This window comes from Carassius auratus, chromosome 18 (genome assembly GCF_003368295.1).
Source record: "Carassius auratus strain Wakin chromosome 18, ASM336829v1, whole genome shotgun sequence".
Lineage (NCBI taxonomy): Eukaryota > Metazoa > Chordata > Actinopteri > Cypriniformes > Cyprinidae > Carassius > Carassius auratus.
The window spans coordinates 5,266,266-5,292,997 of record NC_039260.1 but is presented as its reverse complement, the minus strand read 5'-3'; the positions used below and the strand labels follow the sequence as shown (position 1 = coordinate 5,292,997).

Genomic DNA, 26,732 nt, shown 5'->3' with positions numbered 1-26,732 from the left:
TTACACAAAGATAACCAAGTAAATATGAAATGCAGTTTTGAAATAATGATTTAATTTATTAAAAAAAAAAAAATTGCCCAAACCTGCCTGGCCCTATGTGACAAGGTAATTTCCCCCTAAATCTAATAATTGGTTGTGCCAACATTTGTAGCAACAACTGCAGTCAGGCGATAAGTCTTTCACATTGCTGTGGAGGAAATTTGGCCAACTCTTCTTTGCAGAATTGTTTAATTCTGGCATATTGGAGGTCATGCCACAGCATCCCAGTCGGATTTAAATCCAGACTTTGACTTGGCCACTCCAAAACCTCAATTTTGTTTTTCTTGAGTAATTCAGAGGCAGACTTGCTGGTGTGTTTGGGATCATTGTCCTTCTGCGTAAGTCAAGTGCGCTTGAGCTTGAGGTCACAAACTGATGGCCGGACATTCTCCTTCAGGATTTTCTGATAGAGTGCAGAATTCATTGTTTCATCGATTATGACAAGTCGTCCAGGTCCTGAAGCTGCAAAGCAGCCCCATACTATCACTCTACCACCACCATATTTGACTGTTATGTTCTTTTTATGAAATGCTGTGTTAGTTTTATCCAAGATGTAACGGGACACACAGCTTCCAAAAAGTATAGCTTTTGTCTTATCAGTCCACCGCATATTTGCCCAAATGTCTTGGGGATAATCAAGATATATATAATTTATTGACTACCACATATTATATATTATATGTGAAACAATTTCACACCCAAGACATTTAAATTCGATTTAAAAATAATACAAAAAAAAGTTTTGAAATGAAGGGGGGAAAGTGAAAAATGCTAAATTTAAATGTTGATTTAAAACAAATTATTATGATTCAACATTAAATGATGTAATAACATACCTGCATGTCACAGCATTTATTGATAAAGCTCAACTTGTTTTAAACCTGGAACATTCCTTTAATGTCCTTCAAAAGCACACATGCACACGGTTTTAAGATACTCCAGGGCTTGTGTGTCCTAATAAATTGTAAAGACGTGTGGGTCAGGGTGATGTAAACTCTCATTAAGGCTGGTTTGCTGGACACTCTTCTGAGGCAGAGCATGAAAAGGTTAATCACTCTCTCTGCAGACCCGTACACACAAAGACCATCATTGGCCTGAAATAAGATTGAAGTTGCATGACTGCTTGTGAGTGAGCAGGTTTCTGATGCAGTTGATATAGTAGTCAGAGTGATGGATAAGTTTCTTGCTCAACTCCTGGAGAACCTGTTCCACAGTTTCAATTACAGCGACCTTGAACTAAAACCACATGTCTTTCTGCAAACCCCTTTCATCCATTTAAATTGAGTTGTCTCGTAGAACTCGAAACTTCCTGTTCTTTGATGTTCCTCCATAAAGCTAGCAGAAAGCCTGTCTTTTTCACCACCTTTGTCTTTATTGTTTGTCAGTGTTTTATAAAGGGTACAAAAATACTTTATTTTAAAACTTTTCTAGGTTTTTTTTTTTTTCAAAATTATATAATTTAATATATTAATATAATATGCTTTTTTTTGTCCATTTTAATGCAGTTCATCAAACCTTACTTTTTTTTTTCAGGACCATCTTCCTCACCTTTTTAAAATGACACGCTTGGTGTCCTCTTTGTCCTGTGAGGAATCGGAGGTGAGAGACAGTGTCTTTACCAGTCCAGTGTTTATTCCTCAGGAACGCTGCTTAAGATGCACCAAGCTGGGTGCAGTGTTTTGAGACAGGCCTCCCATGATAAATTTCCTTTAAATATAGCACAGTGCTTTTCAAAACAAACACTCACCCTATAGAGCATCAAATATGAACGTCCCCTCCAACCATGAAAGACACTCATAGACTAATCCAGTGAAGCGCATCTGTTGAAAATTTCGCTTTGAGAGTGAGATGCCAGGCTTCTCCCACATATATTCAGTGGTGTTAAAGATGCAGTGGAATACCAGCACAAGAGCAGTGCCAAAGAGACGTCTAAGCCTCCAGCTCTAGCTGGAATTGTGACTGACAGCTCCATCTCCAGCAGAGCCATGCAAGCATCACTCATTCTTATGGAAATTACAGTTTCCGTATACTATATACCACATGCTATCTATGTTAAGCATATTTTGGAACTTCTTTTTATTTTTGATAGATCATGAATCTAAAAGTCATGTGATCATGAGTACTGCTCTGGTACAGTAGCCCAAAAATCTGTGTTTGAAATATTTCTTCCAACAGTTCTGAGGTGAAATGTATGGCTGTAGACATTCTCTCTGTATTCTTGCTCCTTAAACTCTCTGTGCTCCCAGACACATCAGCAGCGACTTTAATTCCACTTCAGTTCATCATAAAGATTTGACAATATTAATATGAGCTTACGTCATTGATTTGCTTCAGTTTTTTTTTTTTTTAAGAGAGCTTAAAAATACTACAAACAGAACAGTCAAGAAAGGATTCTTGAAGTGCTGAGCTCAGTTGGGTGTTAAATTATTAAATCTGTCCAGTGAGTTGGTCCAAAACAAGTGAGAACTTAAGCAAGAGGGCAGAATTTCCCTGTCTCTCTCTTTCTCATCCATTTTTTTTCATCTTAGACTCATCAGATAAGAACAAAGCCTCCATTTATGTCCCCCGCTGAGGCACACACTGCTAATGCACCATTATGAAGCACTCGCCTCACCCCACTCATGTCCTTTTCCTGGGCTTTCAGGACTTTGCTGTAGCTCCGAGGACACTTTTTTCCCTGAATGTTGCACCCCGACCCTTGTCTTTTTTTTTCTCCTGCTAATGTGTTCTCAATATGCCTCTCACCTCTGGTTCTTCCTGGAGTTTTTGATGTGACTGCACAGGTTGCCATTTGAGCCACAGGAGAGGTTTTACAAATAAGGTAAATGAGTTGAAATTGCACACAGCCTGAAGGATGGTCAGCGGGGCCGGTTAGAAGTATGGTCGATGTTTCCAGGCGTGCTCTGACTTTATAAGTGTTCGATGATGTTTTAAGCGGTGCTGAGGCAGTGCATCCATGCTAATGCTAATGACCTTCAGTCACTGTTACACATATAAATGCTACATGATGGATGGACACGAAATGGCTTAGTGATTTGAGAAACAGTGTTGTTAAATGTAGATTAGTCTGTTAGCTTAACCCTCAATTGTGCATTCCCATAAAGAAATATAGTGCACCAGCAAACTTCCAGTGATAAATTTGTTCATATTTCAAATGCAAATGAGCTTTGTGGTATATTGTTGGAACATAATATAACAAGTAAAACAGAATATTCAATGTGGGGAAAAATGTAGGACAGTGTTGTATCCATTTGGAAGTGTTCTCTTTATTATATTTCTATTTTTAATGTTCAAATAAATAAATAAATAAATATGTGCATGTATGTATATTTATTTATTTATTTGAACATTAAAAATAGAAATATAATATTGTATATATATGTATACAGTACAGACCAAAAGTTTGGAAAAATAACTATTTTTAATGTTTTTGAAAAGTTTCTTCTGCTCATCAAGCCTGCATTTATTTGATCAAAAATACAGAAAAAAAACAGTAATATCGTGAAATATTATTACAACTTAAAATAATAGTTTTCTATTTGAATATACTTAAGAAACAATAATTTATTCCTGTGATGCAAAGCTGAATTTTCAGCATCATTACTCCAGCCTTCAGTGTCACATGTAACATCAGTCGATCACATGATCATTTAGAAATCATTCTAATATTCTGATTTATTATGAGTGTTGGAAACAGTTCTGCTGTCTAATATATTTGATGAATGAAAGGTTAAAAATAACTGCATTTATTCAAAATAAATAAAATTATAATATATATTCTTATAATACATTTTCTTTACTATCACTTTTTATCAATTTAACACATCCTTGCTGAATAAAAGTATTGATTTTATTTTAAAAAAGATAGAAAAAATTACTGACCCCAAAATACTGACCAGTAGTGTATACTGTTATTACAAAATATTTATATTTTAAAAACATAGCTTTTTTTTTTACTTTTTTTTTTTTTTTTTATTCATCAAAAAAGTATCCTAAAAAAGTATCACATGTTCTGAAAAAATATTAAGCAGCAGAACTGTTTCCAACTTTGATAATGAATCATCATATTAGAATGATTTGATAATGATCCTAAAAATGACACTGGGCTTTAAAAGGTACTACATAAACGAGTCACATTTGTAGTTTTATTTATTTTTTAGCAGAACAAAGATATTTATATATTGCATTTATCACAATTAACAAAAGCAAAAAAGGCATCTTACACTAGCTTGCTTTATTCTTTGACTATTCTTTGTTTTCTTTTTATTTAATATATAATACAAAAAAAAACATTGTGTACTGCAATGTGTTAAGCTAACTGAGACTTGTTATAGCACTTGCATATCATTGCTCTTTTGTTAGTTTTGATTGCTTCTATTGTTCTCATTTGTAAATCACTTTGGACAAAAGCATCTGCTAAATGAATAAATGTACATGTAAACCGCAACAGACAATGCAGGGTTGCTCTCTTGTTTTGCTGCAGTTTTAATCGTGGCCCAGTTTATCGTTCACAAAGAACTTGATTGACAGGCGATCTTCCACGGTTTAAATAAAATACTTTATGATGTTTATTCATATTCATTTAAATATGAAAAGATGACCGATTTACATGTTTGAACTGATGCAATAGTGATCTGTCATGACATAATAAAGAGCCACGATTTTTTATTTGTTAGATTTTTTTTCTTTTTTTTTTTAATGACACAATTTTGAAAGCTGAGAGTCCTGAGACCTTGTTTCACCTCAGAAGTAACCTGCTCTGTCTGTCAGCACTTTGTCAGTTTCCTCTGCTCTGCGTTGTATTTTTCGCTTCGTGAGAACATGAAGTGTGAGAGAAGCATTGTTTGTCAGGGATAGCAACAGTAACTAAGGAGGCCAATTATTGCATAATGATGCATCGCAGCTTATTAAATTGAATCGTAACAAATCATTACGGGTACAGATATCTCTGACATCCTTGTTTTCATTAACGTCAAATTAAACAAGAAAATCTACTCTGACTAAGGTTCATAGAGACTGCTGCTTCTCAGGTTATTTGACAACTCGCTGCTTCATAATGTGGATGTTGATGCATCGGGTTCTCCATGTTACATTAGCGCAGAGCCATTTCTCTACTCCCAGGGCATTAAAAACGGCCCGCACCTTCAGGCTAAAGTGCTCCCTCACTAAACAGAACTCCAGCGTCCACTTTTAACCTGCCAAGTGTGAGATACACACAGCCTCCGTGTCTCTCACAGCATTCTTCATCTCTCCCATGGTGGGAAAGGTACTCGGCAGAAGAGCGTGCTGATAATTTCAACCACCATGATTGAAGGAATTTGTTTCACTGAGTTCCTGTCCTCAAGTTTGCTGCTTCAATCTCGAAGGCATTGTCAGGCGGTTCAGTTAACCACCTCGTTTATGCTTGTAAGTGAATGAGAGCGCATGTAAAAGCGATTAATAATTTACAACATCAGAAAACTCGAGGATGCGACTGTCGAAATTTCTTTTATCACTGCTGCGCCATTGGTCGGTTGTTGAACATGCTTGCACTTCAGCGCCAACAGCATTCACTCGTGATGCTTTTTGATTTGCCATGTGGCACCCACCAGTTTATCAGTGCCGGGTGTGATTCCGTATTCATGAGGAGATTGCTTTGGATATTCCAATAACAGTGAAGGAAATGTCACCCGCTTCTTCCTCGTCTTCTCTGCAGGCATCACTTTGTGCCCTTATTGCAGATTGATGGGCAAACAGCCTCTCCTCTAAATGTTGTCAATCATAAGCTCATTACAGATTCATCACCACAGTCACACAGCTGGACTGTGTCTGCACACAAATGTCTGTGTTTTATCAGAATCATAGTGTGGCCCTCAAGAGGCCAAGATGGCAGGTTGTTTGTGCCCTACAGAGGAACCTGTTGGTATGACCAATTGTTGCCCTATCAAAATATTCTTTACTATAGGGCCCTATGAAATTTTTATTTTTTCTAAATTTCTTTGAATTTTTCTGTCTTTCACCATTTTCATTTTTCTGGACTCCATTTTATGTTTAAATGAAATGTTATTAATCAAAAAGCATGTCTAATTAAATTAAAATCATGAAATTCATCATCTCATTTCATATCAGTTTATAAGTCTTAAAAAAACAACGTTTAGGGTCAAAAATTCTAACCTTCTCTTATTTTTTTCTGTTTTAGCATGTATAATTATTTGAATGTGTAAAAACAATTTCATTTATTAAAATGTAATAAATTAAATTTTATTTCCCCTCAGAAATTCTATTTTGTGTATTTTAAACATTAGTTGCCTTTTCTTTTAATTAATGAAAATTAAACTAACTTTTTTGGTAAACAAAGGGGATTAACTATTAAAATTAAAACATGGAAGAAATATTGTGTGATTCCTTAAAAAATAAAGTTTGAATAATTATAGCAGTAGTAGTAGTAGCATTACATACATTCTACTGAACTGAAGTAATATATTTCTGGCACAATGTCTTAAAGTTAAACCGAGCTTTTATTTTGACAGGTTGCCACAAAGAACTTTACATTTGTGTGTGTATATGAAATGACGATAGGTTTTTTTTCTCAAATGAAACACTAAAATGTGTAATTCTGGAGATGTTGTTCATGTGTTCATGTCCTCATTTAGTTTGACGGCAGACACTGAGCATCTGAGCAAATCAATGAGCATTACGTACGCTTCAGTATGTGTGTAGTTAACATGCATATTTTTGTGGCTTAATATTCAATGACACTAGTGCATTTTGAGATTTAAGTGTAATAACCTACGTGTCATACCATAATTTTCTTTTTATGACTGGATTCCACAATTCCCTCTGTGTTTTCCACATCGCGGAGATCATAGGGCCCTACTATTTTGCTGATTCTCTTCAATTTTTTCCAGTGGGCCTCTGCAGTCTCACAGTGAGTTTGAGGCAGAAGCACATCATGCTTTCTTATGTCTACTCATGATGGAAAGCTATATTTCAGTCAGTATTTGTGGTGCATAATGAATGTTGTTTTTTTGAACAACAGCTTTCGCTCTGAACCGATGTCCCAGAATGCATCAGCATCTCATAATCTGTTGCTTCTCTCTGCAGTTGTGCGGCTGTGGGCTGCTGGGAGTTGGAATCTGGCTGTCTGTGTCTCAAGGCAGTTTCGCCACCTTCTCCCCCTCCTTCCCCTCTCTCTCCGCTGCCAACATGGTCATCACCATAGGCGCCATTGTCATGGTGACGGGCTTCCTCGGATGCCTGGGTGCCATCAAGGAAAACAAGTGCCTGCTTCTGAGCGTAAGTTATACCACACCCACACACTTTGTCTGTTGTGAGAAGAAAATGTTCCCACTTACCTTATTACCTTGTGATGTCTGGTCTTTTATGTTTTTTTCTGAGTAATTTTCATGTCTTATTATATATATATATATTATATAAATTGTGTAATGCATTAAAAATGGATTGAAGCACATTAAATATCACTAAATTTCATTATACTATTTAAAGGAGAAGTCTTTATTACTTTTCACGTATTTATAAAAAGATATAAGATTATAAATTAAATATGAAAAATATAAGGTACTATTTACACAACTCTATGGAATACTTGATTCTGATTGGTCAGTCGCAGCACTTTATACATTATGGACCTGCTTTTTTTTTACTAAATGTATAATTGACTGTTTTCCCAGTCAATGTGCTAGTTTCATGGCTCTGTGTTGGTCTCCAGTCTCTTTCTTCTCACATAAAAAAATTATTTCAACCAAATTAACTTTTCATGTCATTTCATTTATTTATTCAGTGAGTAGCTGTGTAAAAAGTGGAATAATGTACAGCTGATCAGTCATTATCCAAAAACAAGCGCTGTCAGGATGCAAAGTGGCCTTATGAATAACTTTTTATAATGCATTAAACATTCAGGCTTAAAGTAAACTGTTACCAGAGAGGTTTGCTAATTATCTGCATTGCAAAATATGCCTCTTCATTGCACTCAAGGGGTTTCGGTTTGGAACTAGAGTTCATGCCTCTGTATTTCCTCCCTTTGTCTGCCAGTCTCTCTCTGATTTTTCATTCATTTTCACTTTCTCATTCATTCGGCTAATGGTGTTAAACACAGTCTGATTGAAAAAGGTTGTCACTTGCATGCTTTTCTGTTATTTACAGAAGTGAATAATGCATCTGACATCACATTGTTTTGCTCTGGTAAATGAGTATTAAATATTGCAAATATGTGATTCCAAAAAAGCATATTTTAGTTTGTTTACTTTATTAAAAAAAAAAAAGACATGTTAGATTAAATTAAAGTGAAGGAAGAGATGTTTGGAGAATTCACAAATCCAATCAAACCCAGAATCATCATCACCACCATCCCTCCATATTAATTTTTAATGTCAATCTCCAGTTCCTATGGTTCCCTAAATGCCCATTAGATAGGAGTGGTGTAAATTCGAATGGCCTGACCTTTAGATTTCGCTATCTATGCTGTATATAAGACGTGTCTGTGGCTCTGAGGGAGAGTGAGACATCAGAGAAGGGTTTTCGCGTCACTGGGTTTGAGATCTAAGCAGCCAGCCCTATGTTTCTGGATGTGTTTTAGCGCTCTCTTCCCCCAGAGGTCTAGGAAGGAAGAACCTTCAAAGCTTTTGCAGTCTTCACATCCATTTCTTCAACTTTGCTCTATTTACGTACCCCATATGGTCCAGACCAGCGAGTAGAGTCAAGGCAGACCAGATATGTACACACGTTGTCCTTCAGCGGTTGGCGAGGCCGCACATAGTCAACACAATCGTACTCGCCCTCCTCTAATGGCGGAAGGGAACTTATTTTGTGGACCTGTCAATGTCGAGGGTTCAATAAACAAGTGTCTTAAAGGCTTTCAGATGGCTCGAATCTGACTTTGACAGAACCGGTCGTCAGGAGATGACTGGAAAATGTACTGAGCACTCAGTGAAATAATGTTTACTGGCTGAAAGGCGCATGCTGTGTGGAAGGCTGTGTAAATATTTAGCTGAAGAAGTGAAATAGAATGAGAAGGAGAGGGTGAGTGTAGAAAGCTGAGATGATTCATTCAAACAGGTCTTTCCCTGTGTCTTTCTCACTCTCAAGCGTATCACTCACTTCCTTTTTTTGTGTATATTTTTCTTGCAGTTCTTCATTGTCTTGCTGATTATTCTGCTGGCTGAGCTGATTTTGCTCATTCTTTTCTTCGTCTACTCTGATAAGGTAAGCCTTTTCACCAGGTTTATACTATGCAAATGATTTAACTGTATTTCCATACAAATTAGTGGTAGATTCTTCAGCTTTGATTTTGCCTGGTGGATGGGAAAATCCCATGAAATTGCACCTTATCCTAACCAGGCATGACTTAAATCAACAAACGATTCAAATCTGTAAGCAATTGAGTTTTGGATAGTGCTGCATAGCCACGCCCACATGAAATCTCATTAGTCAAGAATCCTCATAGCTGTGTATTTAAACATAAATTATTGATTCTGTAATGCATTTTCATTGTAGTTTATTCACATGTATTCTTACATAACAAAAAAGATCCACCTTGAGCAAACATATAAATTTTTTATGCACATTTAGTTGTTTCTCTCAACCATTTTTTTGTAATATCCCCATAAAATTTGCAGCAAAAACTATTTCGATGGAAACTGTCAAATTCTCATCCCATTTCCCAAGTTTAATCAGGTCATCGAGTTCTTTACAGAACAGCCACCTCTCGTCTTGAGCAGCACAGGTTAAAAGTTTTCATCACCAGGCGAGCACTCAAAGGTCAGAGGTCACCACGCACAACAAGGCCCAATCCCAGCCAGTTGTCACCAAGTAATTGGCGCTGAGCTCTCTCTCTGTCAATCCTTCCACCTGCCTCAGTGTTCAGGCTCTTTCTCATGACCTTCAGGGCAGTGCACACACACATAACTGGAAGTGATACTGTGCCAACTGGAATGTCTAAAACTGGGCAGTCTGACCTTTTGACACCATGCAGATCCTGGTGGATTACTACCAACCCTGAGCAGGCAGAGGTCCTGGTTCCTCTTTGATGAAGTCATGAATGTCAACAAACAGATGCTTCAGAGTGTACACTGCACCGTCTCCTTTTCAAGGGCGCTTCCCATATGTACGGCAGGATGCTAGGAGGTGTTAAATCCCTTCAAGGATTTCTGGGTGGTTCATTATTCACTCCGTTTGCCAAGCTCTCTTTGGAAGCTTAAGTAATTCACTTACCCACAATCCATTTAGAGATTAGGATCTCCAAGGTACGAGAACTGCCTAGCTGTCTTATCAGAGCGTGTAACTCACACTCAAGCGTGAAGCTGTGTTTTGGTGGCAAGACTAGCTTGCTCTTGTCTGTATAAGTTTGTTTTTTCCAGACACAAACTTTTTTCCAATTGTGTGCTATATTGTGTGCAGACTCAAGGTTTTATCTTCATATAATGAAAGCTGGGCTGCAAGCAGTGTACCTATCATGTATTAGTCTTTAAAGACCACTCTGAGACCTCCTGCCATGTATTGATGTTGTTCGTACTACAGATATAAGATACCTATGTGACCTTTAACACAACGTGATGAGGGAGATACTTCAGAGGGAAGCGAGGGAAGATGAGATCTAGAGATTTGTATCAACTGCACAAGTCTGTGAGCATGTCTCTTTCATTTCTCTACCGCATAAACTGGCCAGCAGGGGTACAGCCGTCACTCAAAACCTGCTGCTTCATCTGCCCAGAATGGCGTGAGCCATCAGAGGAATGTTTAATTGACTCTATTATTTGATCTCCAAATCACAAGGCATTAATTATCACATCTAAGGAAAAAAAGTCACACTGGCAGTGTATGAAAGCACACATTTTCTGTACAAAAAAAACAGTTAAAGCCAAGCATTTTGCTAAGATAGTAATGGGCAGGATATTATAAGAGCTAGAGAGATTGTGAATTAGAATTCTGTACATTTCAATTTTTGACGTAACATTTAAAATATGATGTTGCTTAAATGTGTCGTGTTGTGTATTTAGTGTAATGCAATGTGTTTACGCAGTTTAAGATTAAAAAAACATATTATTTTCCACATAATGTACATTATTGTTGCGCCTCCATGCCCCGCCTTTCTGAAACATGTCGATTTTTACAAAGTTCATCATTCTTAAAAGCGAGGAGTACGCTGATTGGCCAGCTGTCCAGTGTGTTGTGATTGGCTGAATACCTCAAGCGTGTAACAGAAATGTTTTGCCCCTTACGTTGAGATGAGACAAAAACAATAAAGATCCATAACAAACGAAAGAAAAAAACTTTAAATTGCATCATATGACCCCTTTAATAATTAACATTTTCTGTTAAAAAAATCATATGAATAATAATAATAATAATAATTAATGCTGAATTTTTTATTTACTGTGACTGACAAGTGATGGTGCATTGATACAAATGACAGCAAGACTTTTACATTTTATAGAAGAAATTTTATTTTAAATGAAATAAATTCACCAAAAAAAAAAAACTAACATTTTAATCCGCACAAGCATTTTAAACTGTGGTGATGTTAAGAAATGTTTCTTGAGCACAAAATCAGCATATTAGAATGATTCCTGGGTTATGTGACACTGACTACTGGAGTAATACTGGAGTAATACTATTATTGATTTAATATCAATATGCCACAAAAGAAAAAAGAATTTGTTAAATTCGAATCTTTTTTATAGCTTCATAATGTGAGATCTGTAGTTTCAGTTTTAATGTTTTGTGCCTTCCTCAATCTTTAACTCCGCAAGATGCTTCCCTCCTGCAGATATGCTGGCGAAACAAAGGTATAGTAGGTCTCCACCTCACTGAGCGTACGTGAACGCTGTGGATTAAAGCACACACGTGGGGCCTGCAGTGACCCACCATCTGACTGCAGCAGATGGCAAAGGCTAGGCACCAGATTAGAGCATCCGTCTTCAGGCTCATGACCTCATTCCTGCGCGTGTGCCGCAGGATGGCGGCCAAATGAAGCCATATTAGCTGGTTTGAAAAGGGGGAAAGCACAGTAGCGTGATTTTTCAGATAGGCTTACAGAGACAGATGAAGAGCATTACAGAGCACTTTCGCCCCCTCATCTGTGACTATGGTTTAATCCGTAGATGACTCACAGTTTTTAGCCTCTAATGTTGTGCCATTACATGGGTAAAAGCACACAATTAGGGATGCTCTAAAAATGAGTAGTGACACACATTTGCAGGGAATGGATTGAGTGTCTTTGATACTATGTAAAACTCCAAGTCCATTTTAAAGGTCCCCAAACTCGTATCCTTATTTAGTTAAAAAAACATTGGTCTCCATTGTATTTCCTGTTATTTTCAATTTACAAGGTGATTCTGAGAGAGTAAGGCTTGTGATCTCATGTGGCAGCATTATCGCGGTTGCTTGTGTGCTTGCTGATTTTAGCTCAGAATTAAACCAATTTACTCGCACTAAACAAATCAACAACGAATGTGCCAGTGTTAAAATGATTTACATCATGCTTGACTATATAAATAAAAATAGCCATTTTCCACTTCATGAGCTTAAAGCAGCAAAAGTGTCTTGTAAACTGCCTGAACAGGTGAAGCGGTCAGCCAGGGTTTTGAGGACTTCGGGCCAGGTTTCAAAGCACCTGACGGTGTGACAGTAGGATCCACACTGCACGTATCTTGCCAGCTCACAGCATGGCCAGACTTTCCCTTGCTGATCAAGAGTCTGGCCCATCATCTGGGCTGGAAATTACCATCCCATGACAGGCACTTATGTCAGGCAGCTCTTACGTACATGCGCTAATGGAACATTATTTTCAATGTGGAAATTGTTGTTAAAGGGATATTTCATCTTAAAATGAAAATTCAGCCACTAGCTGCGTTTCCATTACCCTTCAAATTGCGCAAATTGAAAATATGCCCAATGGAAACCCATCAACTTTGCAAAAACTCATTTATGGCAAAAATATTTTTTTACGCTTGCATGAGGTGGTTTTTTTAGGCAATTCGAAAACGGAATATTTCACAACACTGCAATGAGAACTTTTTTCGTATTTACAGATCACTTGGCGTAAGTAAAAGTCACATGATCATTCCGCTCTCAAGCATAAAGGGCTTTCCTTGCCATTGTTGCTTGGATAACCCCTTATTTACACTGTACATGTTTGCAGCACATTTGCAGCCACTCTAGTCAATGCTTGCGTTTATACCAGCCATGCTGCGGCATGTTTCAGAAGTGGCTCTCTACGCTCATCATCCTACATCTCCTTCAATTAAAAATGAATGGCTAGTGTGGTGGCTGTGATATAAGTAAACTTACCAAATATCATCATGACTTATCACGAGAAGAAAAAATTACATTTTAATCACGTAACATGGGTGAATGAAAACGCCATCATTTTGCAAGTTCTTTTTTTAATCAACATTTATAATATATCTGAAAAGATTTGCTTGAATCTGTAATGGAAATGCACAAGCCTCATGTTGTCTCAAACCCATATTACAATTTTTTTCTTCCAGCATATATTCATTTTAAATTGTGTATTGGTCTTTATTTTCATGTAAAATTCATATAAACGAGCATACAAAGGGAGATGAAAATAGCACAAGTTGTCTATATGCACATTTTATATCAAGTCTTCTGAAGTCAGTTTAAGCTATTAGCTGATAATCTTCCCATTGTATGGCTATTAACTGTTACTACAAGAAAATCATTGAGTCAGTGAGTTTAACTTGAGTTTCATTAAAAAACAAATCAGTCAAATCTGTTTTGTGAACTGGATTGAATGATTCATTGAAATGATCCAACTCCCTATTCTCATGAACTTATGAATTCCTATTAGGACAGCTAAGCAATGAAAAACGGCTTAATTTTGGTTTGTTCATCACATCAAGATTTTCAGAAAACTTGCAATCTATTGTCATGTCGAACAGTTTTGTTTTCTGACATTTTGAAGCTTGACCGTCTTTGTATACTTTTAAATAGAATTGAAAAGTGTGGCCAACAATCTCCTACAAGTATGAATGAATGAATTACTTAATTGTGGTCTGTTCTTTGATGTTGAAAAGATTGGCCAGATTTGTTCTTTTGAGTTCCAATGAAAACCATTTAGTCGAAAAAAAATGCTTTGAGCAAATAAACAAAATTGAATTATCCCTTTTAAGTTAGGATTTAAGGGTGTTTACGGACTGTAAATTGCTCAAAACTTTTTTTGTTGGCATAGTGGAGGTGATTTACGAATCTTCTGTCTGACCTCATCTTCCTCTACTCTCTTTAGTAAACAGCAGGCTTTCCTCAACACACACATTGTGCTGACACATCTCCACAAACCCTAGCCCCCAGGGCAGCAATATGACAAACCTGTCCACACTCTGGAGACTCAAACACACATAAGACTTGAAGAAAATCAGTTTCCTCTATATATCACCATTCACTCTGTTTCCGCTCCCAGTTCACCCCAAGAATTGTTGGTATAGATAATGATGTCATCTGTTTGCTACATCTGATCCTAAGGTCAAACCCTCCAAATTCCCAAACAAACACTAACATCTTTACATTCACATGTTGCCTGAGAACATAGGAAACTGATGAGAGAAATGATTACAAATCAAACACCAAGAGCCACTAGGTCATTCACACGATCCAGATGCTTACGCCGGCTGAAATGACTTTGGACCATGCAGTCATGAGACTGGATCCAACTGGACAGATATTATTTAAACACAACCAAAGGCCAGGTTTACAAACTCCTAATGAGCTATGCATTAGCAACAAGCAGCCACAGGCCATGGGAAACATATGCTCCTTTTGCTTTTTGAGAAATAGTGTAGTATGTAATAGTGGATTGACAGGGAATGATCCACTGATTGTTATACAAGAAAATACTATTTCAGTCTTTCAACTGCAGAATTTCAGTTACTTTTAACATTTGAAATTTAACCATTTCTGATTGAAAATTGTTTCTATGTTATTACCAGTTGTACATTTCAAACCATTGAATGATTTATTTGGCCCAAGATGTGTGGCGGATTCTGTTCATATCCCAAAAATGGTACAATACTGCTAAACAATTGGGCTGCAGTACATCCATCTTGATTTAGATTGACAGTCCTGTCTGGACTTCTTTATAGTAACCTTTCATTCACACTGGCACTCTTCCCATGAACTCATTGTCTGGAAGAAGAACTAATTAACTTTCTGCATAATATGATGCTTCTAACAGTACGTTTCATTAGCATAGCTCGTACCTTAGGGCTTGCAAGATGGCGACTGGAGCAGAATATGAGCAGAGCACCACCTTACCAATACTTTTCGTTTCAGTGACAGGATATTTATCATTGCAGATTGCGCTTGCCTCGGAGGATAGGACAGCTTCCCTTCTGTTGTCGGAAAACAGAGTTGTTTTGGAGTCCTCCACAGAGTCTGCCCTGTTTGTGGGTTTTTGGATGAGAAGAAAGATGACTAGATTATTTGACATGACTGTCAATAACTTTTCCAGAGGTTTGTGATTACTAGGGCTGCTCTCGTTTAAGGATTTTTCTGGTCGTTCATTTTAAGCATTAGTCAACTAATCGCAAGTTTATTAATAAACTATTCAAATCATTATAATAAGTCTTTAAATGCTTACATAGCCTAATAATCACTCAAGCACAAGCATTGGGGCAACTGTGGTCTAATGGTTAGAGACATAGACTAGTTACCTGAAGGTTGCCGGTTCGAGTCTCTGTGCTCAGTGAGTTGTAGGTGGTTGTACCCATGGCTGAAGGGCCCTTGAGCAAGTCACTGAACCCCCAGTTGCTCCCTGGGTACTGGAGATATAGCTGCCCACTGCTCCGTGTGTGTGTTTACTTCTCACTGCTGAGTGTGTGCATTTGGATGGGTTAAATGCAGAGCACCAATTCTGAGAATGGGTTACCACACTTGGCAAATGTCACGACTTTCACTTTCATAAAGTTTAGTACAGTGCATTGGCAGAAGTAGCTTAATGATTATGGATGTGTCAGGGAAGAACAGTAAGGAGACTGCTATTAACATTTGAATAATTTGATAAATTAGTGCTGCTTTGTTCTCAGTTTAAAAGATAAAGACAGAGACACTGCCTCGTCTCTGCTGTAGTGGATGCGCCTGTATGCATGTTTCATATTACATATTACATGATTACATAATCTATAAATATTTGTTTTCCATTTAAACTTGGTTCATTTGAAAGTAGACATTTCCCTCTCTATATGTATTTTTAATGTAAGGCAATGATATACATGGAGTTCCGTGCTCAAGTTGACAGACTGAAATGGCTGAATGTGCATCCTGTTTGCTTTCATTATTTTACAAAAGCACGTTTTGTTGTTATTGTGAGTGCACACAAATAAACGTAGAGTCTTTACAGATTTAAAAGATGTATTGCTCTTATCTGTATGACCAAAAATGACAGAGTAGCCTATTTTAAGAGCAAGTGAGTGCACTGACGCTTCCATCTGTCCTGCATTGAGGGCTACTGTTCAGCTTCCACACTCCGCACAGGAACTTCAACAGTGCACATTTCTCTAAGTTAACACTAGGTTGAGTGGCCATGTAAAGTTGCTAATACTTACATATTCCAGATGATAAGCCATATTTGAGGTAGATTTAACTGTCACTTCTAAAAATCTGATGCAATTTTGAGCTTTCCTTTCTCTTTGGAGTGTTACTAGCTGTTTGTGAATAGATAAGATCACTAAAGTTGCAAAGACTAAAGTTTCAAACCCAAATAGATATTCTTTATAAAAGTCAAGACTGGTCCATGCCCTCCTAAACGCCTTGTTTAACCCTCTGAAGTCGATTAACGTGTATACGCAGGAGTCATTTTCTCCTGATAACCCCGAAAATAACTTAAATTACACTTTCAGTTTTGATCGTACAGATAAGAGCAATACATCAATTGAATCTGTAAAGGGTCTACTTTTTTGGATACAGACATACTAACAACAAAACTTTGTGCACTTATAAAATTAAGATAACAAACAAGGTGTGCTGTCTGCAGCCTCGGTCTGCGGTGATCTTCATTTACAAACACGTCATTAAAATTAACTGTAACTCCGTGAATACTCAACGAAGAGACATGACAGATATATCTATAGAAAGCTTGACATCTACTTCAGTCTACTCTAAGTCTAGTTTAAACTAAACAAGTGCCACCGAAAACAAATATTCGGTGATAAAGTAATCCATATGAAAACATTGCGATGTCCGTTTTTCACGTCTCTCTTCATTATCTTCTAATGAGACCACGCCCCCGCGCTGAACGCTCTACTCAGATTCGAATGTTTCATACTAACGCGCAGCTTGTATATGCCCACACAGAAGAAAAAGCAGCGAGACTTTTCTTCACACTCCCCCACATGTCTACGGTGCAAAAGCAAATTGCAAAAGCAAAAATACTTTGTTTGGCCTTCCAAAAGAGGACACAACAAGAAATCAGTGGTTAAGTTGTATTTAAAACACTGTTCCAGAAAAGTTCAACCTAAATATTCAGATATGTGCAGCGCATTTTATGGAGGAACTGTTTCCTGATCCTGGGAGAGTAGACTTAACATTATACAGTAATACCGGATGTTCTGACTTTGAGACTGTATGTACGTTTAGTACTATATGTAAAATTTATATATAAATGATTCGCCACTGTTGATTCAAACGTGAGTTTTGAGCAGTGTAGAGCAGCTCTTGTTGTTTGTCTTTTCTCCGATCACAAATGCAGACATGGTTTTGTGTACAGTATGCATGCCACGATGCAACTCAACATGTAAAAAGACAGTATAAGTCATTACAATCTGTAAATATCTCCTCACTGGATGCAATAAATACCTCGTTTATAATGGGTTTAAATGTTTTTGTCTTGTCGCTCCGCCCAGGATACGGTATCACATGTTAAGGGGCATAACATTTCCGTCACAAGCTTAAAGTATTCAGTCAGTCAGAACGCACTGGATAGCTGGCCGATCAGAGCATACCTAGCCTTTCAGACTATTGAACTTTGTAAAAATCGAGGCATAAAGGAGAAATACACCAAAAACACTATACCAAATACACAATATAATGTCATTTTTAGCAACATCATATGACCCCTTTAAAATAATGCATTGTTCCTTAACAAAAGCATACATTTCTCTACTACGCACAAACCTTTGAAGTATTCAATTAGCATTTTAGACCAGAAAATTCATTCTTGCCTAAAAAATAAAATGCTGTTTTTTAGGAATCACACTCAGCTCATGGCATTAGGGAGGCTTAGTTGGACATGTAACATCCCTCCATTAGACATGCTATTTTGCTGTTTGAACAGGATGAACAGAATTGTGTGACTTTTTCAGCCACAAGCTGATTAAGAATTCATTGCAAGTCTGAGCCTAATTGTAATTAAACCGTGTGGGATATGGGAGTCTCGTGTGCTAGGTAATTGGGACACTTTTCTTTTGGTATGAAAGAACAGCCATTACCAAACAGTTCTGATCATCATGTGTTCCAAGCAGGACCTGAAAGGAGTGATGTCACCGTGTACCATGATGGAGCTGAGAGTGTGCTTTGATGTATTCCAGTATAATGAGACTTTTCCGTAAAAGAAGGGATGATGATGCTTATTGACCTTTCATTTTATTCTCTCCATTCTGAAACGAAGCTACTCGCACAGTGTACCCACCTGGAAAAAAAAGAAATCTGCTACTAATGAGTGCACACTCCAGTGATAGAGACATATGCCTTCTACCAGCTTTCTAATATCTTGTCTGGACTTAAGTGTTATTGCTGCTGCTCTGCATCATTGGCTGAATTTATTTCAGCATGGCATGACTGGAAAGAATGTAAAAAACATTTCACATGATGGAGGTCTCCAGAGGACATTTTAGGCCAATTTCAACATATATTTTAAAGAATTAAAATTTCATACTGTTCATTTAAATAATTTCCCTCGGTGTTCAAAAGAAGTTTCATAGCATGAATGTTTCAATTTTGTTATATTATTAGTGCTGTTTGCTAAGGCAAGCGGTACTATCACTCTTACTTGTTCCGAACCATGCACTTTTACTTTTATGCATTTAGAAGACACTTTTATCCAAAATGTGCATTTAATATATATATATATGTGTGTGTGTGTGTGTGTGTGTGTGTGTGTGTGTGTGTGTGTGTGTGTGTAGCCACCAATGTCCTGGCAACATCCCCAACAACCTAGTATCATGCACAGGAAAGAGTCTTATTTTCTTCAAAAGTTCAGAGTCTTTCTGATGTGAGGAAAACAGTGAATGTTGTGATAATACAATAAATACAACAGCAATATGAAGCGTGACAATAAATCAAAACGTTAAAGTTGTAAGTGCGGATATTATCTCTAAATGTCTTATTTATAGGTCTGTGTGAGAGACTATCTTTCACTGAAATATGCCTGAAATTCCAGGATGTGGTGTTTTGTCTTTTCTCTAGGGTGAAAAGATGTTAATGTAGTGTGCGTCTGTATCAGGACCACCGCTCTGTCAAACTCTAATCACCTTGCACTTCCGTCGCTCTGGGGCCAGAGTGCACTAAACCACTAATGTGAGATCGTACACCTCATTAAAACTGCCAGCTAAATATTTACCTACCCCAGCCGAGGGGGAAATGATAGTGATTCCAGCGTCAACGATGGCATGTTTTTTAACACTGTACTCACAGAGGCAGCCAATGAATGATGCAAATTATATTAATTAGACGTAGTAGTTGAGAACCCTATGGCAGGTATTGACTCAACAAATATGGCTTATTAGGGTAGACAAGCGGGTAAATTTCTCTTAGGACTTGCGTATAGTTTTTTTACTATATGCAATATTAATATGTATACATATTATTCATACTAACTGAATGAAAACATTTGTACGTTTTCAAACTATACAATTAATTGAATTGTGGCAGTTTTGTGAGTGTGTTATTCCATTAAATATATGAAACTGTGTATAAACATTTCTATATAGTTATGAAGTTATTGTTGACTCACACATTTTTTTTATTATTCGTCAGAATGATCAAAATATTTCTGGTGGCCTGGTTGAAATTTTGTAAATCTCAAGATTGTTTGTTATTTTCCATTAATAAACTTCTCCTTCTGTTCACAGGTCAGTGAGAATGCAAAGCAGGACCTGAAAGACGGCCTTGCTCTCTACAACACAGACAACAACATTGGACTGAGAAATGCCTGGAATATCATCCAAGCTGAGGTACTCTTTGTGAAATTATGACTGTGTTAAGAATCCTGAACATGTTGTCACACACTTATACCTGGTTCTTATTAAACTGTACCATTTTCTCCCTGTGTGACAGTGGAAGTGTTGTGGCGTAACTGGTTACACAGATTGGCACGAGGCTCTGAAAGAAAAGGTGGTGCCTGACCGCTGCTGTCAAGAACATTACCAGGAGTGTGGCCGCAACTCGACCAACATGTTCTGGACACGGGTGAGCGGACCCCTGCATTTAAACCAATGATAATGTTGCCATATTTCCCCAGACCTTTAATTGTCTTGATGCGTGCAGTGAACTATACAGGTTTCAAATGCACGGCTTTCAATTTAATCATCCCCATTCGAATACGTTTGAATTGCCACTCTTATATTCATTAAAGAACATTTCTGATTCTAGACAGGATCAAAGAAAAGACAGGAGGTAATAACCGAGAGGATTTCTTTTATTTCTCTTTCCTGTCCTTGAAAAGAGTTATTGTTAATAAAAGAAAGGCAGTAAAAGCCATAGATTTAAGACATCTCTGTTGGTTGGAGCTCTAAGTGCATCTGTAAAGTGCCAGAGTCATGTGTCTTTATGAATTCCTGCTCACCTTTGGACATCGGATGCATATGTCTTCCCTTTGGGAGCTGATTTAACTTATGAAAACTCATTTTGATGTACTGAATGTTTAAATGACATTGTAGAGAGGGCGATGGTCTCTTGAGGGAGTATTTTTTGTGTTTAAGTGACAGAGCTGTACATCAGCAAATGATGTTACACGTCAAACTGACACACTGTCTTCATCTGAAGCTTTTAGGTACCACAGAGGTACTAATGGAGTGTTTGCAGATAAAACATTTCCATTTAGTGGATTCTCAATGTTCTTTTCAAAAGCTCCTTTCATTAAAGCAGAACAAGCCATACTTGAAGTTCGCAAAACTGCCACAAGAGAAAAGTTTGAGTACATTTTATGATTTCCAATGCAGAAACCTGTGTGTTTCCTTCTCAGGAAGATATATTGGTAGTCGAGTTAGTCTGAACCCACAAGCCGTTTAATTGTTTAATTATCCCCCACCCCCCTAAAAGTTAAGGAGCTAGCTAACAAAATATATGAAATGGCTTTAAATTTAAAGAACGAGAGAAAATAGTTACAAATATTGACGAAGAGGCTATGTGCACAGAAGAGTTTTGCCGTTTCGGTACGGTAGGTTGCATTACCACCAGTTTTCGGTTTTGCTGGAAATGGATTTCCTTTTCAATGCCTTAGTGTGAAAAGCAGTCCACAACACCGCCAACTCAAAGCTGTTTTGTCTTTTTTTTTTTTCTGCACAGCCACATACAGTATATCGCTGAATGTGCTCTTATTCAGTCACTGCGTGTTGAAAATGCAGCCGCAGCAGTTGCTCACTCGCTCAAGCATGTGCTCAAAACCAATTCCACTGCTGCTGGACTTCAGCTCATTTTCCCTGGATCAGAATTAACAACTAGCAAATTAGAAAGTGAAACGGGCACAATCTGTTTGTATTAGTACTTTCGCTCAGATGATAAATAAATAACTCTTCCTGTCTTCCAGGGCTGCTACGAGAAGGTTGAAGAGTGGCTTGACGATAATAAGCACCTACTCGGAACCATCGGCATGTGTATCTTGGTAGTTCAGGTAAGATTGTGTGTGCTGGTGGGCTTTGCTATCACTCAGCGTGTCAAATGCAGTGGTGATAATGAGCGTGCCTGTCTCTTCTGGTTGTGCTGAAACAGTGAAGTGCATGTGTGGACCGCCACAGTCAGCACAGGAGAGAAAAGGTGATCCGCTCATTAGGGCTTGCTGATACTCGAATATATAGAACGTGAACCTGTCGGCCCCACATAATGTCTTGCAGCGATTCGTTATAGCCCTAGAAAGCACATGAATTCACTGTATTTGATTATCAGCTCAGCCTGGTCTAGTGTGTACATTCTGCGTCGGCGCTTTGCATTCATGTCAGATTCTTTCCTAGAAACCAGGCAGAGACATGTTAAACATGGTCCATGCATCAACAGTAGTTTTAGATATATTGCCATGTGTGCCACTTTTTTTTTTTATAAGTTAGCAAACTGAATTGAGAGTGTCTTCTAACAGTTTCACAGCTAGTCCAAGTTCTTATCAGTCATTTATCTCAAGAGAGAAATACAAAATGTGGGATATATTGAAAGAAGCCCATGTTGGATAAGGCAAAATGGCCTCTCAATTAATCCATGGTTTCTTGTAAGCCTGTTTTCGGTAATCACCTGCAGTTTATTGAGGATAAAAGTGCACAGGGTCTTTATGAAGTACTTTTCTCAGTATGGAGCAAGAGGTGAGCGCAGGCTTGTAAGCAAACACTTGCCACATAATCCTCCTCATGGACTGAGCTGGGGTAAAATCACAAGTGATTTACTTAGATCTCATCCAGTAAAAGCCAGCCATAATCTGGTTCTTAGTTGCTAAACTGTGTGCTCTGTAAGCATTTTGTCATTTTAAATTATTAGTGGGGCTTGTTAATGCAATACTTAGGGATTTTAACAAACCTCAAAGCACATTGGTACTTTGATATATTCCATTGTAATTTTAGATAAGCATTCATGTTCCATGAATGAAAATACGATTCAGACGTTTTTATTTTTTTATTTTTAATTAAATGAAAACTAAAAACTGGAGTAACAGCTAATCAAAGTTCAGCTTTGCCATCAGAGGAATAAATTGCATTTTTAATATATATGAAATGGAGACAGTTACTATAGGTTGTAATATTTCACAGTTGTTCTTGTTGCAATTTGATCAAATAAAGGCTGCATTGGTTATTATAAGAGACTTTTATAATATAAAGTATATTATTTTATAATATAAAGTAAATAAAGTATACGATGGTAGAACCGTGTTACAGTGTCCAGGAAGCTTTATAAGACTATGGTACTTTGTTAGTGTTCTGTAATTCTTTCTCTTAAGAACACATAGATTCTGAAGGGATCTTTTCCCTGTGGGTTTCGACCTCAGCGCATCTCTAGTTGTCAGACATTACTGGTGAAGTCTAGGCCACTAGCAGACTCACACTGATGTCTGTGTGAGAGTCTGCCAAGATTTACAGTTCAGTTTCTTTGGGAATTGACAGTGTAAAGAAACAGCAATGTGATGCCTTTAAAGCTCAAAGATGTGAGAGAATCAGATGCAATCCTCACATAGTCTGATAGTGCTTCCTGTTCATGTGATAAAAACGGCAGGTTCTGCAGCATTAAGATAATGACTGTGGAATGTCGACCACCGCTGTGTGTTTGATGTATCAGGATGGATCTAAAAATGAACTTCAAAGAGTCAGTATATTTGCAACACACTTCCGTTTACCTCTGTGACACTATGCTCCAAATCACCAAACCTGTTTTTCTAAAAAAAATGAGGTCAATTTTCCAAAGAGGGTCTGTAATACCTGGAGAAAGCTATCCACCGGCAGCTGCTCAGATGATGCACGCAGCCCTGGAAGTGTGACCTGTTTGCTGCCACCTTAACTTACAGGCCAATGGCTATCAAATGTATTATAATATAATGAAATAAAAAAGGACAAAGAAAAAAAAATGTAATCGATAAAAACTGCCAAAGGGAAAAACATTTTAATAAAATGTTTTAAAAAGGAAATAACGGATTAAAAAACTGTTTAAATTTGTTATTAATAAATGCATTAGGTATCGTAAAGTACAATGTTTCACAGAATTTAATAATATCAAGTAGCATAAATTAATGCTAATATATTATGAACAAACATGAATTCACTGTGAGACTTCCGTATTTATAAAACAACATTAACTCTTAATAAATGCTGTTAGAAATATAGTTTGCATCAATGCAAATAATGTTTATTGTTACATAAATACAATATCTTATGCATTAAATATAAATACACTATAAATATTAGCTTTTTCTATAGAAAAAAAAAAAAAAAAAAAAGCCACTTTTTGCCAGCCGGTCACATTATGGTCTAGTCCCATCTACCAGCAGGGGATGACTGCGTATGCCAACCAACCAACCAACCAGTGACCCTTTGAATTTCCTAGTGTTTAATTAGGAATATATCCAGTGTTTTTTCTCGATTGACCCAAGCCATCTGTGTTTGCTGACATATAGCTTGTGTGTTTGACACTAACCTTTACATTTGTATTTTGTCATTCCAGCTCATGGGAATGGCCTTTTCCATGACACTGTTCCATCAGATTCACAGAAGCGGGAAGAAGTATGACGCTTAACGAGGCCGTTTCTCAAGGGAGGAGCCCTGGTGCATTATGGGACAGACTCTGGAGGACAGCTCCTCCTCTTGTATCTAACTTTCACCACTGGCCAATCCCTCTTCCCATTAATTCTCCAGCTTATACCTTACCATCCTGTATAGACTTCAGCCATGGTCTGTCTCTTTTCCACTCTTTCTTCCCCATCTGCTCATCTGCCAAAGAGACCCGGGGACAGAGAGGAACGAGAGGACCGACTCTTGGCCAGAATCCTCCCCATGAGGCCTCTGACTTTCTTCATCTCCTCTAGAACCTTTATTTTATGCTTGAACTAACTAATGTTTGCAGGAAGGAGAATAATGACAAAAAACTGTGTGGCTTTACTAATACGTAAAACCTTCCACCCAACATACAGATGAGGCTAGAAGACATCAGACTGGAAACCTTCAGGGTGGATGAATTTGAAAAGCATCGCTCATCATCACCTCCATCTGCAGTGTAAATAACAAACAGCTTCATTTTAGCATGATGCGGTTTTGTACAAGACAGTAAACTTGTCATTTCCTTTTTATAAGTGACACTGCCCCTACCCCATAATTGTCATTTTTGTGCACCTAAGGATTGGAAGAAACCGGTACAAAGAGTTTAGCGAGGCATGACCAGGAACTTGAGTTTGTCTGTGTGTGTTGGAAATAAGTCTTTTCTTATATTTTAAAGGTTTGTGGTTTGAGGACGCATCGAAACGTGTCCCTCTGATGAGAACCATCACAATCTAATGTCAGTATAATACATCAAACAGGGAATGTTTTTCCATCTACAGACTGTCTGATCAGAAAGCTATCCGTGTTCATGCAAAAACATCCTCTTTGCTAACCACTAAAAGGTCATTTTGACCAAACTTCTACTGAAACAATGTAGCATAGACAATGAAGCAAAGTTTTAATAGAAGAAAAAAAATGGTGTTAGGTTTCATAAGTTGGTAAACGAGACATGGATAAAAGGCAGAGCTTTGTGAGTTGGACTGTTTCCCAATGTTTTGTTCACTGAATCCAAGTCTGTACCCTACAAAACATTTTTTAGAAAGAGCCCAATGATACAGATTCCACCTACTGTAGTTCAATTTTGCACATTTCGGTAACACTTTAGAATAAGGTTCCATTAGTTAATGTTAGTTAATGTATTAATTAACATGTACAAACAATGAATAATACATTTATTACTGTATTTATTCATCTTCGTTAATGTTAGTTAATGAAAATACAGTTATTCATTGTTAGTTCATGGTAATTCACAGTGCATTAGCCAATGTTAACAAGCACAACTTTTGATTTAAATAATGCATTAGTAAATGTTGAAATTAACATGAACTAAGACTTATAAATGCTGTAGAAGGATTGTTCTTGCTTAGTTCATGTTAATTAATACATTAACTAACATTAACTAATGGAACCTTATTCTAAAGTGTTACCCACATTTCTTCTGAGACAGTAACATTTGTTTTCAGAAGACTTAGAGTCAAATGAATTTACTCACTTTCATGTCAAATCTGTAGTACTTGCTTTCTTCCATGGACACAAAAGGAAATCGTTTGAAGAATGTAGCTCTATGCCAGGGGGTCAGCAACCTTTCGGCATGATGTGCCATTTTAAATTTTTCTGGTTAACCATTGTGCCAACACCCCCGACCCCCCTTTTTAATGCATTCTGTACAGAACATAATTTTTTTAAATGATACGATAAAAAAAAAAACAATATTTTAATGCAAATAGTTTCTGATGATTTTTTTCTACATTTTTTTTTTTTTTTTTACTTTTCAAAAGTTGAGTAAAAGAATAAAAAGATATACAGTGTGACCGTACAGAACACCAATGTGTGTGTGTGTCTGTGACAAGGCCAATGCATTAAAATGGTTCAGTTTACTCACTATTCTTTAATTGATGCGCACGCACACACACACACACACCCCTCGCAAACAAGAGATCTGAGATCGCGCTGTGCAAAAAGTAACATTCAGAAGCTCATAAACTTGTTGTTCAGTGCTGCCACGTGACTTTTATTAATCAATACTGAATCACTACATTATATTACTCATCTATGAGGGGGGTAAAATTGCTGTTCTAAAGGAACTTAACTCAGCTCAACTCAATTTTCTATCGTAAAACGTATTGTTAAAAGTTGACTAATATTAAATGGTTTGCAGCTTCATCTTACCTCACTCTCTTTAACATTAAACTGACGTTTTGCTTCTGTGAACCGTAAACCTTGCCTACCGTATTTTCCGGA

At 37.3% G+C, this 26,732-nt stretch overlaps 1 protein-coding gene across 5 annotated transcripts in view; it reads left to right on the top strand.

The window, feature by feature from the left end:
• The window catches only part of LOC113118214 (tetraspanin-9-like), a 171,999-nt gene extending 146,309 nt beyond the window's left edge, over positions 1-25,690 (top strand). For all 5 annotated transcript variants that reach the window (XM_026287220.1, XM_026287219.1, XM_026287222.1 and 2 more), the window contains 6 exons: positions 7,123-7,314; positions 9,166-9,240; positions 20,121-20,222; positions 20,326-20,457; positions 21,797-21,880; positions 24,400-25,690. In XM_026287220.1, coding sequence (XP_026143005.1) covers positions 7,123-7,314; positions 9,166-9,240; positions 20,121-20,222; positions 20,326-20,457; positions 21,797-21,880; positions 24,400-24,471 — 657 coding nt within the window. In that variant the 3' untranslated portion in view covers positions 24,472-25,690. The remainder of the gene's footprint in view (positions 1-7,122; positions 7,315-9,165; positions 9,241-20,120; positions 20,223-20,325; positions 20,458-21,796; positions 21,881-24,399) is intronic.
• The last annotated feature ends 1,042 nt before the right edge of the window (positions 25,691-26,732 follow it).